Here is a 16,998-nt window from a genome sequence, read left to right on the forward strand (position 1 = left end):
GCAAAGATACCAGCCATGGGTCTCTCTCTCCTCCCTCCCTATCTCGAAGTGTCCATCAGCTCCTGGCTCTGTGCCATGCTTCTGGTCTAACTTTACGCAGGGCAGCCATGTTAGTTGGAATAAAGGAGTCCTTCTGCACTGTAGGCACAGCGATGAATCAGGGTACACAGCCACAGCGGTGGAGCTGTGGGCACAACCTGGAGTGGCTGGAGGCAGGCAGTTGAACTATTTTGAAATTCTCCAAGACTCAGCAAAAAGGCCAGGGGCTAGCCAGAAGCATGTAAGAACCAGACAGAGAGATGGGAATGTAGGAAGTTTATTTTTCTCATCATTCAGCAAGCATTTGTTGATTAGTATTTGCCAATCATGTTGCCAATTCTAGGTGTGCAGAGATAAATAAGACTCAGGTCCTGCCCTCCACAGTGTAGCTGGGGAGACAGATGAGTGCAGTGCATATGCCATAATAGATCTAAGCTCTGAACACTGTCAGAACAGAAGAGCTATGTGGCTTGAGGAGAGGAGCTAGGAAAGGCTTGCTAGTGAGGGTAACACTTGAGAATAAATCTAGGAGCTTGCTTGTGAGGCAGGTCCGATGAATCCACATGCCCTGCTAGACCCCTTTCCCTGCCTACTAAAACTCTCCCTGTGCTGCCCATTGTAGGCAATCTTTAATGGGAAAATCTGCCAAGAGCCCAAGAAGCCAGGCCTATCGATCTAGGTAACAAGACCACGCTGTTTTACCATAGAAATAAATAGAGTGGCGAAGCACATGGCTTTGCATTAAAGAGAGAGTCACGCTGATCGCATCCCTGAGACAACCACTAACCTCAGTCCTCTCTCAAACCATTTTACCATCCAGTATAATCTGTGGGGTTTTTTCTTGAGAAAATACATCAAGAATATATCTCAATACATCTTTGTCAAAATAGGATAGGATTTTTATTTTTCCCTAAAGGAGTGTGCAGTCAAAAGAAGGGAACCAGATATAGAAGCAAATCCATTCCACTTCATAAATTCTATTTTAGGACTAAGTACCAGGTACAGTGTGGGCACAGATGGTCAGCTGCCTGTCAGGCAGAATGGGTCAGAGATGCCGTCCTTCAGAGGACATGGCACATGAGCCTTGCGGCACGAGCATGTGACCTGACAGAGTGGGGAAGGTTCCCAGGCAGAGAAAAGCAAAGCAGCGCACATGGCACTGAGTTAGGAGGAAACGGGGTCAAAATCCCTCATTCACCTTCTTGAGGCTTCAGAAGTCACCCAGGGGCAAAGGGTCAGTCGCTGCATTCCAGTGGTCACCGCTGAGCCAAGAAAGGCACCTCCCCACGGAGGCCTCACGGCCCTGTGGCTTCAGATGTTTCTCACTGTCTGGCATGGCTTTCTCCAGAAAGTGGCCCGGCCTCTTCCTTTTATGGAAAAAGAAAGTGAGGCTCAGAAGGGTAGACTGGGGGCTCTTTCAATGCGTTGAAAGCAGCTTGGACTACAGCTGAGACCCCAGATGAGCACTTCTTCTAGTTTCTCATTCAATCCGCATGCCCTGGAGGACCATCTGCGTCTCAGGCCTTCCTGAGAACCCCCTTCCAGCCCAGGCCGAAATGTAACCTCTCTCTAAATCTAAGCCAGCCCCCCAAGTTCTAACACTGTTCAAAAGAAAGACTAGTTCTCGGGTTCCTCCTAAGGCTGCTAGGCAACTCAGTTCTCAAGAAAACTGGACAGAAACGGGACCAGCACTCACAGGACGTCCGTCGTGTGCTAGATAACGTGCCCTGCATTGTACGCATCACGCTTCTTTAAACCCTGGAAAGATCCCTGTCCGGTAGGTGTCTTTATCCATTTTACAGATGAGCAAACTGAAGCTCAGAGAGGTTCTCCAGGAGCTTACCACATCCGTCATGCACTCAAAGTCACCTAAGTAGTAAGTGGCAGGACTGGGGGCCATAGCCTGCTGAGTCAAACACTGTTCTTCATCTCAAGCCAGATCGTCCCTCTCAGTTCTTACAGTAATCTGGGGCCTCCTCAGCCTTTCCTGTTTCTGACCCAAAGCTGAAAGCATCTGGGGGGTCTAAGCCTATTGAGGGTTTGCAGAGTCTGGTGGAGACCCCGTGTAAAGGTAAACACCAGCAGGTGACAGGCTTGAGGCCCGAGGGCCTAAGGCTAACAGTGCCTGGCTAGAATGCAGTACAGAGACCAGTGGCTCCACAGAACTTTCTATGGAGCAGCTGTGAGCTGCAGTCCCACAAAGAACCTCTCCCCAGAGACACAAAGCAGTGGGCCTGCATTGTTCCTGCCTCCCACCATCCTGTTCATTCTTCCTCTCTCCCACCCCTTCCTCTCTGTAAGCCCAGAGATTGCGCTGCCCCACTCCCACCTCCCATATGGAAGGCAGCTGGGGAGTTTTAGTAGGGGAAGGTCCTCTCAGGGCCTCTGGACAAAAAGACTGAAATCATTCTTAGGACCTAGTGCACGGCAGCCAGGAGCAGCACCTGTCTTGGGCTACACAGTTCCCTGGGCAGAGGTGACTTCTGGCCTCCTGCCCAGCCAACCCACTGTCAATGAACCAAGGGATCTGAGAGCAGGAGAGAAGAGCGTGCTTGAGCGTGTGTGTGTGTGTGTGTGTGTGTGTGTGTGTGTGTGTGTGTGTGTGTGTGTGTGTGTGTCTGGGAGAGAGAAAGCAAGCGAGCGCACACACATTTTTTGTTTGTTATTGGAGCATTTTTTGAGCTGGCTGGCTGGCTGCCCCCAGGGAAAGTAACCAGTGGAGACTTGCAGTGGGCCAGTAGGAGGGGGTATGGCAGTGAGGAATGTGTTCTCCTGGGGGCTGTTTCCTCCCAGAGCAGGCAGACCCTCCAGTCCCAGCTGGGACTGCTCCCACTGACAGCTGTTTGGGGGCAAAGCCCCTCCCCCATGGCAAGCTCCCTGCTGTTCCTGCTCCTGTCACCTTGGCAACCGGCTTCTTCAGGCTCTGCAAATAGAAAAGGTCCCTTATGCCGAGAATAGGGGTGGGGGAGCAGGTGGGGGAGGGGAGTAAGGGGCGGAGAACAGAGCCTAAGAGGTTGGGCTTTGGAGGGGAAGGAGAAGGGCCTGGCTTGCCCTTCTCACTGACATGAGGACTGAGCAATGGAGGGCAGAAGAGAGGCAGGCAGCAGGGGTCCCTTGGGCCTGGCCTTCAGGGAAGCCGAGTCCTAAGGGAGTGGGCCACAGCCCCAGATAGGAGACCTGGTTCTTGGAGTCCTCATTCTAGTGGATAAACTCCAGGCTTTGGGTGCACACTCAGGCCCAAAGGTGAGGAGCAAGTTGCTGACTGGGAGGGATATGCTGTGATAAAAGGGAACTGTCGGGTTGTTGAAAAGCCAGGGCCCTTTCACCCAGTTGGGCCTCCAGATGCCAGGTCTTTGTTCTGCATCCTCAGCCCGCCTCAGGTCTCAGCTGAGGAGCGAGAACTCTGCTGGAAGGCCACACAGCTGCTTTGTTTGAACACAGAGAGCGTTTTGTGCAGGGGGCAGTGATTTCTGTCTGTGATAGGCTGGACAATGCAATGTTGCTGATTCCAGGATTCTTGGGTACCCTATTTCCCTCCCAAAGCAGCCTCCAAACTGCAAGCACACTTTTACTTAGGGAATCCAATAAAAACCAAAGCATACAGGTGGGACTGTCATCTGCTAGAAATCCCCAACGATTTTGATGAAGGTCATTTCAGCTATCCACTGTAGCACCAAATCTAGATGACTAAGAATCTCTTTTTATGTTAGGAGAAAAATCCAGAATCATCAGCTATCAGTGGAGGAGCTTTATATTTTGCTTAACATCTTTGTGTGTACGAGCCTGTGTGCATGTATGTGTGAGAGAGAAAGCAGACTGACACACAAAGGGACTTGGCCTTGCGGGACGTTTCTTCTTTTCCGAAATTCTTCATCCTAGGCTTCTGTTAGACTATTTCCCTGGTTGCTGTGGGCTAATAGTAATAATTACCAGTTAATGAACAGCCATGTTCCACATACTGCACTAAATGCTTTACCTACATATCTCACTTAATCTCAGCAGTGATTATTCCACTTCACAAATGAAAGAGGTATGGCTCAGAGTCACTGTCATCCCCAAACCATTCGTCCCTTTAATTATGTAGCTCAACAGATACTCACTTAGCACCTCTTATGTGCCAAACATTATGCTGAACACTATGGGTGTTAAAGAGATGAACAAGAGTTTAAATTCTAATGGGAGCTGCAGACATTTGAGTTGTGCTTTGAAACATGATTAAGTTTCAAGAATGGAACAGGAGGAGGAGTATCTCAGCTGGCACTGGGAAGCACCTAAGCCCAGAGTGGCTGTGTGCGCGTGTGACCATCTGTGTGTGTAAGTGGGACCCTCCTTCCTTTTCCCTTGCCTCTGACATTAGCTGTGGGTCTCCTAAAACTCAGTCCTGTGCCCCTGTGTTTCACTTACAGAGGAGTTTGTCAGTTCATACCTTTCAGACATCCACCACCTGTCTGCCAGTGACTTCCTAATACACATCCATCCCTGTCCTCCTCTCTTCTCCCCATACATTTCAGCTGTCTATAAATAGACATCACCCCACTGCATACAAGTTTTTTTTAATCTGGAGAATTTGTAAAACAAAAACCATGCATCTTCCTCTCTGGAAAGGCCCCCTCTACCAGTTTCCTGAGCACTGTCCACAATTGCGAGGTCCTCCTGTACCCCAGACTCACAGAGTTATTTTGACTTCACATTCAGATAACAGGTAGTATTTTTAAAATAGTTACCATTTACTGAGCATCTAATAGGCATTGAGCAAAGGCAGTGAACCTCTTTGTGGTTTAAACAAAATACTCCATTTGATACTAACAAGTATGTGCTATGTATCACCATTTACAGAACAGCAAGTCTAAATCCAGAGAGGTTAAGCAATTTATCTAAGATTGCACCACCTGTTGGTGTCAGAGCTACCAGGGAGGCAGAGCGTTACAGTGGGAAAAGCAGTGGGCTTCGGAGTTAACCTGGTTTCAGACCCCAGTTTCATCACCTATTAGTTTAATGACTATGATCAAGTTACTTAAGCTCTGTAAACCTCCATTTCCTCATCCGTAAAACAGAGGTGATTATATTTCCTATGGGCTGTAAATGACTGAGATGGCCTGTGCAAGTGACCGGCACAGAGAAAGCCCTCCCTCATTCCCACGCTCCATCACCACCCAGCTTATCACCAGTTTGTCACCAGGTTCTGATGAGACTTCCTCTTGTTTTGGCTTCCTGCTTTGCTTAAGGCCTGCTGACGGGATGAGGCTTAACTGATCGCCAGGATATCCTACTCACAACTGCTAGAATTATCTCCCTCAGAGACTGTTATTTCCTTCTTGTTTAAAAACCTTCACTGTGGCCAGGCACGGTGGCTCACGCCTGTAATCTCAGCCCTTTGGGAGGCCGAGACAGGCGGATCACTTGAGGTCAGGAGTTTGACACCAGCCTGGCCAACATGGTGAAACCCTATCTCTACTAAAACTACAAAAATCAGCCAGGTGTGGTGGCTCATGCCTGTAATCCTAGCTACTTGGGAGGCTGAGGCAGGAGAATTGCTTGAACTGAGGAGGCGGAGGTTGCAGTGAGCTGAGATCATGCCATTGCACTACAGCCTAGGCGTCAAGAGCGAAACTCCATCTCAAAAAAACAAAAAACAAAAACCTTCACTGTGTCTTTATGTCCTCCTTGATCAGCTGGAATGCCTAGTCTATAGTAAGGGCTCACTCAATATCATGTTAATGACTTCTGACTATCTGACTTCATGGGGGACCTTAAAGACCCTCCCCCCACTGCCCACTGCACCTGACTGCTCGTGGTGTCCTCATGCAGACGCTCTGTTATGGCCAAGCAAATATGCTGTTGTCTCTTCTCTCCCACTCCTACCCCTTTGTGACTTTCTTGGCCTGTCATATGCCCTTTTCCTCCCTGCCTCCTGGCGTAACAATCCCTTTTTGTTGTCCATACCTCCAAGATTGCCTCCAGTATTCTCAACTGCCTGCAACTAATACTCCTAGGCTTGCGGTACTCGCTCATCCTTACTGACTTCTGTTATTCACTTGGCCATCGGCATTTTTGACCTTTTTTGTCCTTACTGACTTGTGTTATTCACTTGGCCATCAGCGTCTTGTAATATGCAAGGCACCATGCCTCACCTGTCAAATGAAGTCAAGTTCCCCTTCACTTACTGCATTGTACAAGTCACTTGGAAACTACTCTCAGCTCTTGCTTGTAAAATAAAAACACTTCTCAATTGCCTCATGGGCTTCTTGTTAGAAATAAATTAGATTTAAATGATAAAAATTCTTTGAGAAGTTCAAAGCAACACACAGATAACAGGTAGTATTTTAAGAATAGCTACCATTTACTGAGCATCTACTAGGTACCAAGTGTTGAGCAAAGGCAGTGAATCTCTTTGTGGTTTAAACAAAATAGTCCATTTGATACTAACAACTATGTGGTATGTGTCACCATTTACAGAACAGCAAGTCAAGATACAGAGAGGTTGAGCAATTTATCTAAGATTGCACAGCCTATCAGTGTCAGAGCCAAGATTTAAACCCAGATCTGACTGACTCTAAAACCCATGCGTTTATCCACTTATGCTATCCTGCCATCCTCTGCCAAGCGCAGGGTAGGGGCAGAGATGCAGATAACAGTTTCTTTTATAATGCTCCAAGCTGCTTAGCAAAGTATCCTGTACACAGCAAGTATTTGGTAGTTTTTCCAGAGGGCTGCAGAACAGGCCTAAAAACCTTCAAGCATAATCAGACTATCATAGAGTGCCCCTGCAGCTGGCAACCCAACACCGTTTTGCAAGTTTCTTACAGGTAAACTTCCCTTAGCTCTACATCCCCTCTCAAACTCCTCCTGACCCCAAGCCAAGGGAATGCATCATGGAAAATTTGTGTGGCTGTTGCTTTAGGGTTTTCTAAAAGGAGCTTCCTTGTCTATTCTTGTGTATGCAGAGCACTGACCTCTAGAGCTAACCCTAACCTTAGTTACCTCATGAAGCCTAATCACATGAGACATCTTTAGGGATAAGCAGCCCCTAGAAGATGCTAGCGTAACTTAGACCCAGCCAAAAACTGCCTCCTTTCTGACTCCTCTCTCTTAGACACCTTGGCTTTCAACTATACATGATGCCCTGGAGATCCCTGAATTCACCATAGTATTTTATGCCTCTGAGTCTTCCCGAATGCTGTTCCTTTTGTCATCTTCCTAACTCTGAATCATGTTAAACACTTACTTGCTCTGGGAAACCTTCTCTGCTCTCCTTCCAAAGCTGAATCCCCTTTTCCGTGTTCTCAATATTCTGTGCTTATCACCTATCATAATATTTACCAAATTACGCTGAGAGTATCTGTCTTCCGTCGCTTTTACTAAACTGTAATCTCTTCTAGGGACCATGTCTTAGCCAGTACCAACCATAGTACTTGGTGTGTGGTGGGTGCTTAATAAATTGTTTGTTGAGTGAATGAATGGTTGAAAGTGTATCTTCCCTTAAGGGTAGTGGCTAGTAAAAAGATCTGCCATTCCTCTCCCACAGGCACATTCTCCTTGCTGGTAGGCCAGGTAACATCAAACTTTAGTCAACTATAGTGGACTTCTAGGAAAATGAGTGCATAAGTAGTCCTGTAACTATAACTGGTATGCTTGCAGCTCCCATATACTTTGCGGCAAGAGTCCCAGCATTTCTGGGACTGTGAGTCGTTTCCTGCATATTTGAAGCCTTGAGAACAAGTTTTGTAGGATAAACAAGTCCCACCATGTTGTCTGTCATTCATTCATTCATTCAGCAATATTGATTGAGCATCTACTAAATTCAAGATATTTTGGAGGAAACAAATGACTCACATAAATTCTGCCTACTAAAAGATAAGTCACTTACTGAAATAACTCTGAGATAGGTGTAATCCTTACCTCCATTTTAAAGATGATGACATAGAGGTACAGAGAGGTCAGGTAACTCACTCACCCCATGTCACACAGCTGGTAAGCAGCAGAGTTGGAATTCAAATCCAAGCATTTTGACTCAAGAGCTCACACTTGACTTCTGGGCACACTGCTTCTCTGAGGGCAGTGCGAAGCAAAGCGGCCTGATTGTCATCTCAGAGAAAGGAGAAAGTCCTGTCAGCTGTAAAGACCAGAGAATGGTGACTAGAATTTGATTTGTGGCACTCTAGACAGTATGAGAAAAGGCATATACTCTGTACAGGGTACAGTGAACAGTAAAGATTGCTTGGGTCAAAGAAAATAAAAATTAAAAGGTTGGTTTATGTTGTAAAGAGATCCTGAATGTCTGCCAGGGGCTTTAGACAACCGTAGACAAAGGAGAGTCCCTGGCGGTTTTTAGTGAGAGATCAGATCTGTGCACTAGGAAGATTAGTTTGCACTCTCTAAGCTGGATTACAGAGAGAAGAAACTGGAATCAGGAAGACCCTTCCTCTACTGCAGTACTCGAAACAAAAGGATTTTTTTTTGATCCAGGATAATGCTGGAGTTAAATCATGATCTTTGTTTTTATTAACCTCAAAAAGTTAAGGATGTATTAATATATACCCTAAATACCTTTGGGTCTCTGATCTATAAATTGATTCAAGCCTTATGAGCTTGATTTCCAGCCTTGGTGTATAGTAGCCTCGTTTGTCCTAAAACAATTGCTTTCAGTTTTCCATGAGCAGCACAGGGTGGGGAGGGAATGGGATAGGAGAGGAAGCACAGGAATAGAAGCCAGGCAAGCAGTCCCCTTTCCCAGTCTTTTGGGAAAACAAATGTGTGTTGTCCCTACCTATACTCTTTATGCTGTAGAGATTTAGAACCTTTTCCCTCTGTAATCCTTTTTCCTCCTTATTAACCCTGATTTGTAAACTACTTTTCTGCTATAGCCACTCCATCAAATTCTAGATGTGGAAGAGATTTATGTGATCACCTAGCCCAGACCTCCTCTTTCACAGATTAAACTCTGAAGCCCTGAGAAAGAAGAGTACCTTGTCTCAGGCCGCACAGCCAGCAAGTAGTGGGGCATGCCATTGATCCTCTTAGCCTCCCTGACCTGGAACCATCTCCAGCTCCCACCTCACATGGGCAGCCCCTAAGAATGATTCCACATCCCAGGAGCAGGAATCCATGATTTTGCATTACAGGAGAAAAAGTTTTGGTTGCATTTGCAGTGACATGCCCAACATTTGCAGATCATTTTGGCTGTGGGGGCCTAACAAAGTCCTGTGTGGCCTCTTCAGTGTCTCCCAGGTGCCTTATCAACAGTCTTCTCAAAAGTGCCTGATTGTTAAATTCTGACCTATTCAATGTGAGATAAGGAGACACGGCTTAGATTGGGGTCAGTTTATAATCACCAAATGTCTGCTGGCATTTCCACAAAGGTTCCGCCATCAACCCAAACCCAACACACTTCCCTCAACATCACACTGGTGTCCAAGTTTCCCAAACCTGTCATTCAGTATCATCCATACTAAACCCCTCTGGGCCATCCATAGTCCCTCTCTCTCTGACTACGACAGTCAGTCACCAAGGACCATTTTGCTTTTCCTTTGTAACACATCTTATTTCTGTCCTTTCCATTCCTATTGGAATTCTGCTTGGAATTTCACGTTGGGCTGGGATGAGACCATTCAAAACTTGCATGTGAACAGACAAAATTCAAGAAGGAAGGCACCTCCCCTAACTCAGTTTGAAACCTGCTTACTTTGCACCTGTTGCATCACAGGATCCATTTAAAACGTGAGCTCAGGACCCAGAATTCACCTTTATCCTTACTGGCATGAGGCTTTAGTTGTAAAAATCCATTTGCGGGCCTCCAGCTGTGGCCTGCCATGCACTTGGCTAGCTCTCCAGCCGTGGAAGTCTCTGTGGAGGGCAGTTTTTAAACAGGACAGATTCAGCTGAGCTGCTTCATCCTAGGCTGGCCTGGCACTAGCCAGAGAGTGATCTGTGCAAAGACAATCTCTGAGCTGAATTTCCTGAATCCCTACTCTAAACAAGGCATGAGCTAGACACTGAAGGGATACTAAAAAATATAAGAATTTTCGCCCCGTCCGGGAGGGAGGTGGGGGGCAGCCCCCGCCCGGCCGCTGCCCCGTCTGGGAGGTGGGGGGCGCCTCTGCCTGGCCGCCCTGTCTGAGAAGTGAGGAGCCCCTCTGCCCGGCCGCCACCCCATCTGGGAGGTGTACCCAACAGCTCATTGAGAACGGGCCATGATGACGATGGCGATTTTGTCGAATAGAAAAGGGGGAAATGTGGGGAAAAGAAAGAGAAATCAGATTGTTACTGTGTCTGTGTAGAAAGAAGTAGACATGGGAGACTCCATTTTGTTCTGTATTAAGAAAGGTTCTTCTGCCTTGGGATGCTGTTAATCTATAACCTTACCCCCAACCCCGTGCTCTCTGAAACATGTGCTGTGTCCACTCAGGGTTAAATGGATTAAGGGCGGTGCAAGATGTGCTTTGTTAAACAGATGCTTGAAGGCAGCATGCTCGTTAAGAGTCATCACCGCTCCCTAATCTCAAGTACCCAGGGACACAAACACTGCAGGGTCCTCTGCCTAGGAAAACCAGAGACCCTTGTTCACATGTTTATCTGCTGACCTTCCCTCCACTATTGTCCTATGACCCTGCCAAATCCCCCTCTCCGAGAAACACCCAAGAATGATCAATAAATACTAAAAATATATATATATAAGAATTTTCACCTCAAAGAGTCAGCCTGCTTAAAATAGAAGAGGGAAAAGCTAGCATAGCAACACATGCCAAAAAACAAATTCCTGTCAGGCACTGTGGTAGGTTCTGGAAAAAGAGATACACAGTTTCTGACCGCAAGGAGTTCATGATCTGGAAGACAGATAAGAAACAATTACAACTCACCTTAATAAGCATTATTATGATAGAGGTAGACCCTGGATACTTTAAGAACCTAAACCAGACTGATATAATAGTTATAACTAGAAATGACTGAATATGACCATGTGCCAGGCACTGTGCTGTGCACATTAAGTCATTTTTCTGTCATTTTCTTCTCATTTCATCCTTTTAGCAACTTCTGTACAGAAACTATATTTTCAATTTTTAGATTGGGAAGCTGAGGCCCAGAGAGTAGTTATTTCCAGGTCCCTTGGTATATAACAGAGGGAACCAGTAATCCAGCCCTGGTCTGTCTGATGCCAGGATCCAAGAACTACCGTTGTCTACTGGCTCTTCCTGGAGAAGGCCTCGCCTGAGCAGAGCCAGAGGCTGGATGAGGACTAGCCACACAGAGCTGGGTTGGGTGGTGGAAAGGTTGTAGCTGTTGCAGGCACAGAGAACAGCAGGTGAAGGGCATGGAGGAGAGTGAGAGCATGTCACACTTAGAATCCAGTATTTCTCTGAACTGCCAGAATGGCCAAAGGGCATCACAGAGGAGGTGAGTTTTTAGTTTTGAGGAGTTGAGCTTTGGGGATGGGGGACAGCTCAAAGAGCCCAGTGTTCCTCCAGCAAAGGAGGAAAGCAGGAATAGAGTGAATGTGTTAGGCCATGGCAATGAGCAGGCCAGGCTCAGGGTGAAAAATGAAAGAGATGAAAACAAGAGACATTGAATTTGGGAAGCCATTTTTATTTGGATGCGGGAGGGGCAGAGTTGGAAGACAGCAGAAGAGAAGGTCAAGCCATGCTCTCTAACCTGGCCTTTCCCCTTTCAGCCTATGCTCAGCTGCAGCCACACCAGCTCCTCCCACAGCCATCCTCAAAGCACCTGCAGCCCCAATTTGTGATCCAGCAGCAGCCACAGCCACAACAGCAGCAGCCGCCGCCCCAGCAGTCACGGCCTGTGCTCCAAGCTGAGCCCCACCCCCAGCTCGCCTCAGTCTCTCCAAGCGTGGCCCTCCAGCCCAGCTCAGAGGCCCATGCCATGCCACTAGGCCCGGTTACACCCGCCCTGCCACTCCAGTGTCCCACTGCCAACCTGCACAAGCCTGGCGGCAGTCAGCAGTGTCACCCTCCCACACCTGATACTGGGCCTCAGAATGGACATCCCGAGGGCATGCCCCACACCCCTCAACGCAGGTTCCAGCACACTTCAGCTGTCATCTTACAACTGCAGCCTGCTTCACCAGTGGTGAGTAAGCCAGCCCCAAGGTCCAGGGAGCACACGGGGTGGCCACAGCTCGGACGACCCCACAGCCCCGTCAAGAGGTGCTTCTGGGTAGGCTGATGGGTGAAGTCATCTTTGGGGATTCCAAGAAGGAAGAGAGGGCCTTCCCCAATTTGAGGATGACTGAATCTTAAGGTCCTTACCTGCTTCCCAAGCTCCATGGAAACCAGGGAAGTATCCAAGAATGCAAAGGCTATTTCTGAGAGGCCCCCCTCTCTGTCCTGTCCTTTGACAGCCCCAGCAGTGTGTCCCTGATGACTGGAAAGAAGTGGCACCAGGGGAGAAAAGTGTGCCTGAGACGCGGTCTGGCCCATCACCACATCAGCAGGCTATTGTCACTGCCATGCCTGGTGGCCTGCCTGTACCCACGAGCCCTAACATCCAGCCGTCCCCAGCTCACGGTATGAAGCACAGTGGGGCCCTGGGGGAGGGGAGGAAGTTGGCCTTTCTTGCCATGCCCTGGCACATTTCACTTGGGCATCTGGAATGGGAGGGTAAACTATTACAAGCAAGGAAGCTGGGGGGTTGGAAACAGAGGAGGGATGTGAGAAGATGAACCAGGGATAAAGTAAGTGAGACACGGAAGATATTAGAGCAAGAGGGTGGAGAAAGAAGAGGTGAAAGTTCTAGAGCCAGACACTGGGGCCTACCTGCATGTCACTGGTGTCAGATGTATCCACATAGACATATGCCAAGTGGAGAGTGGAGGCAGGTGGCCAGTTGTCACAGTTCTCTGCTTCCTTTGGTATGAAAGGGGGTTCTTGATATTGGAAATATGGCAAAACGGCTACCACATCTCAAAAATAAGGGAAATGCCAGGGGGAGGCAGAAGGGGACTCAAATGAGTTCAGCTCACAGGAAGCATCTCTGAGGAAAACTGCTCAGCTCTGGGATCCCCATCTGTCCATCTGTGCGGGCTCAGTTACAAGTGGACTTCTCCCTGCCTGGGGTTCAGGAGACTCTGCTGGGTCCCTTCACCTGGATGGGAGAGGCACAGCAGTACCTCCGCCTTCTGCAAAGATCTATTTGCTTCCCTTCCCCTCTCTGCCAGTTTGCACAGCACTGTTGGCCCAGATCTCAGTGACATTCTGAGCCATGGACCACCTGCAACTCAGGGAGGCAGTTCCAGTCATTGTGCTGTGTTTGCTGAGGGGGTAGGGGGCGGGGAACAGGCAAGAGAAAAAGAGTTTAGAAATTGATGGAGAAATAAGAAAAAAATACCTTAGCACAAGGCAGGGCAAAAAGAGTACGAAGGTTCTATAGGGAACAGAAGCAGGATCAAGGAAGAGAATATGGAGAAAGGACAGCAGGAAAATTAAAGGATGGGAAGGAGGTCATCTCTTCTCTCTTTGCACACTTGCAGATGAGAAGGGGTTTTGAACAGCAGTCCATTCCACTGTAGATTTGCTCTAATTATCAGAAAGTTGCTTTTCAAATGAAGTCAAAACCTGCTCTCTTGGAATTTGCCAGCATTGGTCATGATTCTGTCTTGTGAATTATAAGAGTCCATCTTATACAGTGTTTGTAGACAGTTGTCGGACTGTCTCTTGCCTTTCCCCCCATTAAAAAAGAGAAAATCTCCAGCCTAAATATCTGAGACTTTTTTTCATTTTTTACCTATGACAGATCAAGACCTCCATTCTCACCATTCTGGTCAGGCTTGTCTATCTACATTCTACCTTTTCATTAATTTTCCTAACGTTTGGTCCCCAAAATTGAGCACATTAATTCCAAATATAAACAGCTACTAGTCTTTAGAAGCCTGTTTCAGGGGCAGGGCTGTTCCCTAGATCCATGTTTTATGGTAGGGAGGAACCAAAATTTGTTGAACACTTAGTATATGCTGAGTACTGTTCCAAGTCCTTTACTCACTCACGACAGCCCTAGGACATAAGTAGAATCGCCCCATTATTCAGAGGCAGAAACAAAGGCTGAGGGGCTCCAGGTCCCGCGGCTCTGAAAGGGCAGCGCCATGACTCTGACTCCTACAGTAGTCACTCGCTCACCTTCCTTCATCAGGATGGTGCATGAATGGCCCCCGTGAACTCTCCCACCCTATAGGAATGACACTGTTGTTCACAGACCACTGTCACCTGAATTCCAGAGAGCTGGGTTTCATTTTTGTTTCTGAGGTTTCGTCTTACCTGGAACTGCTGTCATGCCAGCTCTCCCTAGTCTTAAACTTGTATAATTTATAGTTTGAACTAAAATATAATTGCTTACATCTGTTAAGTGTTATCTTGTAAATTTAGCCCATAGTTCCAGCCTAGCAAGAAAACAGTAATGATTAATAGTTAGTATTTATTGAGCCCTCTCTGCTAGACTACACATATTTCCTCATTTAATCCTGACAATAACCCTCTGAGGTAGCAACTTTTATCATCCTCATTTTAAAGGTAAGACCACTGAGGCATAGAAAAAAACAAGTGGTGGGGCAGGAATCTTTTCTATCTGAATTCTGCTATTCATTATACTAACACCTCTGCTTAACTTTGCCACCTGTAAATTATATAGCATGTTTTATTTGCCTTTTACCAATTTGCTAATAGAAGTACCATATGGGACCCCACTGAGTACTCATGCCCTGTCTCCGCAACAGTGGTAATCAACATTTTTTGCTCAAGTGTTTGTAATCCAGAAACCCCTAAATGAACTGACATTTGCCTGTCTTTCTCCTCCATAAAGCTCTCAAAATTTTCTTTCTGAAATCTAATCATGGTGATATACAAACAAGCATCCTCCTCTTGAGGTCCTATCTCATGAGAGAAGTAAGCTTTACACAGTGGAAACAACTGTCAACCACCCAAGACTTAAATATCCATTCTGTGTATGTCTTTTTTTTTTTTTTTTTTTTTTTTTTTTTGAGATGCATTCTTACTCTGTTGCCCAGGCTGGAGTGCAGTGGTGTGATCTCGGCTCACTGCAATCTACGCCTCCCGGGTTCAAGTGACTCTCCTGCCTCAGCCTCCCGAGTAGCTGGGATTACAGGTGCACACCACCATGCCCAGCTAATTTTTGTACTTTTAGTAGAGACAGGGTTTCGCCATGTTAGCCAGGCTGGTCTCGAACTCCTGACCTCAGGTGATCTGCCCGCCTCGGCCTCCCAAGTGCTGGGATTACAGGTGTGAGCCACTGCGCCCGGCCCATTCTGTGTATGTGTGAATGCCTGCTCTGTGCAAAGCACTGTGGGAAGGGAGGTAGCACACTGAGAAACACGGTCTGTACCCCACCTCAAGAGCTGAAGGTCTACTTGGAACGATGAAAAATGCACAGGAAAAAAATTACAATAGAAAGTAAAATGCGATAAATGCCATAGATGGATTTGAGGTAAGTCATTTAAAAGCTACAAAACAGGAAAAGTTACTGCCAACTAGAGATGTTCAGGATAGATTTCAGGGAGGACGAGGCATTGTTCTAGAGCAGAGGTTGACAAACTACAGCCCAATGGCCAAAACCATCACATTGCCAGTGTTCGTACAGCTCGCAAGCTAATAATGATTTCTACATTTTAAATTTTTTTTTAAAAAAATCAAAAGAATTCTATTTCATGATACATGAAAATTATCTGAAATTCCAATTCTAGTGCCCATAAATAAAGTTCTATTGGAACACAACCACACTCCTTCACGTACATATTGTCTGTGGTTGCTTTCCTGCGGCAACAGCAGAGATGAGTTGTTGCCACAGACCGTGTGACCTACAAAGTCTAAAATATTTACTCTCTGGTCCCTGGCAGAAAAAGTTTGCCAACTGCTGTTCTTGAGTCTGGACCTTGAAGGATAGGTAGGACCTGGACATGCAAAGTTGAGGAAAGAGCATTCCAGGAAGAACTGGTGGAACTTAAGAGAGGGAGGCAGGAAAGTGTGGGCATGTTAGGGAACAGGAGTTGAGGATACAATCCTGTGTTACCCTAGTTTATAAAACAAAATATAAGTGTAAGAAATGCAGAGGCAGAGGAGAAGGAAATATGAATATTAATGAAAAGGGGGGTTGAAAATTTGAAAAATAGAGGAGAAAGGGAGCTAAGTAAATATTCGGGGAATGTAAAATAAATGTAAACAAAGAAGATGGGATGAGGCCTGAGAGTGGAAAGGGGTGGGGGGAGAAGAAAGGCAGGCAACGAATATGAATACTAAGGAAGGCAAGATAATGGGGCCATGTTGGGAACAGGGAAGTCAAGAATGGAGAGAAGTGCCTGGCGTGTGTCCAGCACCTTCCTGCGCCTCGCGCTCCTGAGGGTGGGGACTGTGTCACGCTGCACCTCTCTGTACCCCCGCAGCCCCTCGCGCGCGTGCTGAATGAGTATGCTTCGCCACAACAGCGCAGGTTCACCCGGTGCGCTTGGGGAAGATAACCAACACTTACGGGACTCTGACCGTGTGCCAGGCACGGCGGGCCGCCTGAACCCACTTCCTCAATCAGCCTCAACCGCGAGCCCGAGGCCGCTCACGGAGGTGTGACCGGGGCACTCGGGCCATGACTTCCCTCTGATCCTCGGTTCCCAGTGGGAAGGAGAATGACTTGTAGGGTCGTTGTGAACAATAAGTCGGGGACAGCGCGAGCAGGGTTTGGCACGAACTGAGCTCTCGGTGACTGGTGGTCGTTAGTCTTCTGACTGACCCTCAGGGAGTGAACGGTCCAAGGCGGGAGTCGCGGGCCGCCCCGCCAAGGAGCACTTGCACCGGGTATCAGGGAAGCCTCCTCGTGGCGTGGCGCCCGCCTCCCTAAGCTGAGCCCCGGGCGTCCCTAACCCGCCTTCCGGAGGGCGCGAGGCGGGGCTCGCCGCACAAAGGAAGCGCGCGGCCCGTGTCCGCCCCGCCCCTCCCGCGGCCCCGCCCCGCT

At 47.6% G+C, this 16,998-nt stretch overlaps 1 protein-coding gene and 1 long non-coding RNA gene across 10 annotated transcripts in view; one reads left to right on the top strand and one right to left on the bottom strand.

Annotated features, from left to right (window-relative positions):
• The window catches only part of PHC2 (polyhomeotic homolog 2), a 107,588-nt gene that overhangs the window by 64,264 nt on the left and 26,326 nt on the right, over positions 1-16,998 (top strand). For all 9 annotated transcript variants that reach the window (XR_010108822.1, XM_034960657.3, XM_055095697.2 and 6 more), the window contains 2 exons: positions 11,705-12,120; positions 12,392-12,557. Coding sequence is in view for 8 of the 9 variants with exons in the window: in XM_034960657.3 (XP_034816548.3) it covers positions 11,705-12,120; positions 12,392-12,557 (582 nt within the window). In the remaining variant the exon portion in view is untranslated. The remainder of the gene's footprint in view (positions 1-11,704; positions 12,121-12,391; positions 12,558-16,998) is intronic.
• LOC130540660 (uncharacterized) lies at positions 174-16,969 on the bottom strand. The gene is made up of 3 exons (XR_008954649.2): positions 16,522-16,969; positions 7,939-8,152; positions 174-3,952 (listed from the first exon to the last, which is right to left on the bottom strand). It is a non-coding gene; the product is annotated as an uncharacterized LOC130540660 (long non-coding RNA).

Source organism: Pan paniscus, chromosome 1, assembly GCF_029289425.2.
Source record: "Pan paniscus chromosome 1, NHGRI_mPanPan1-v2.0_pri, whole genome shotgun sequence".
NCBI lineage: Eukaryota > Metazoa > Chordata > Mammalia > Primates > Hominidae > Pan > Pan paniscus.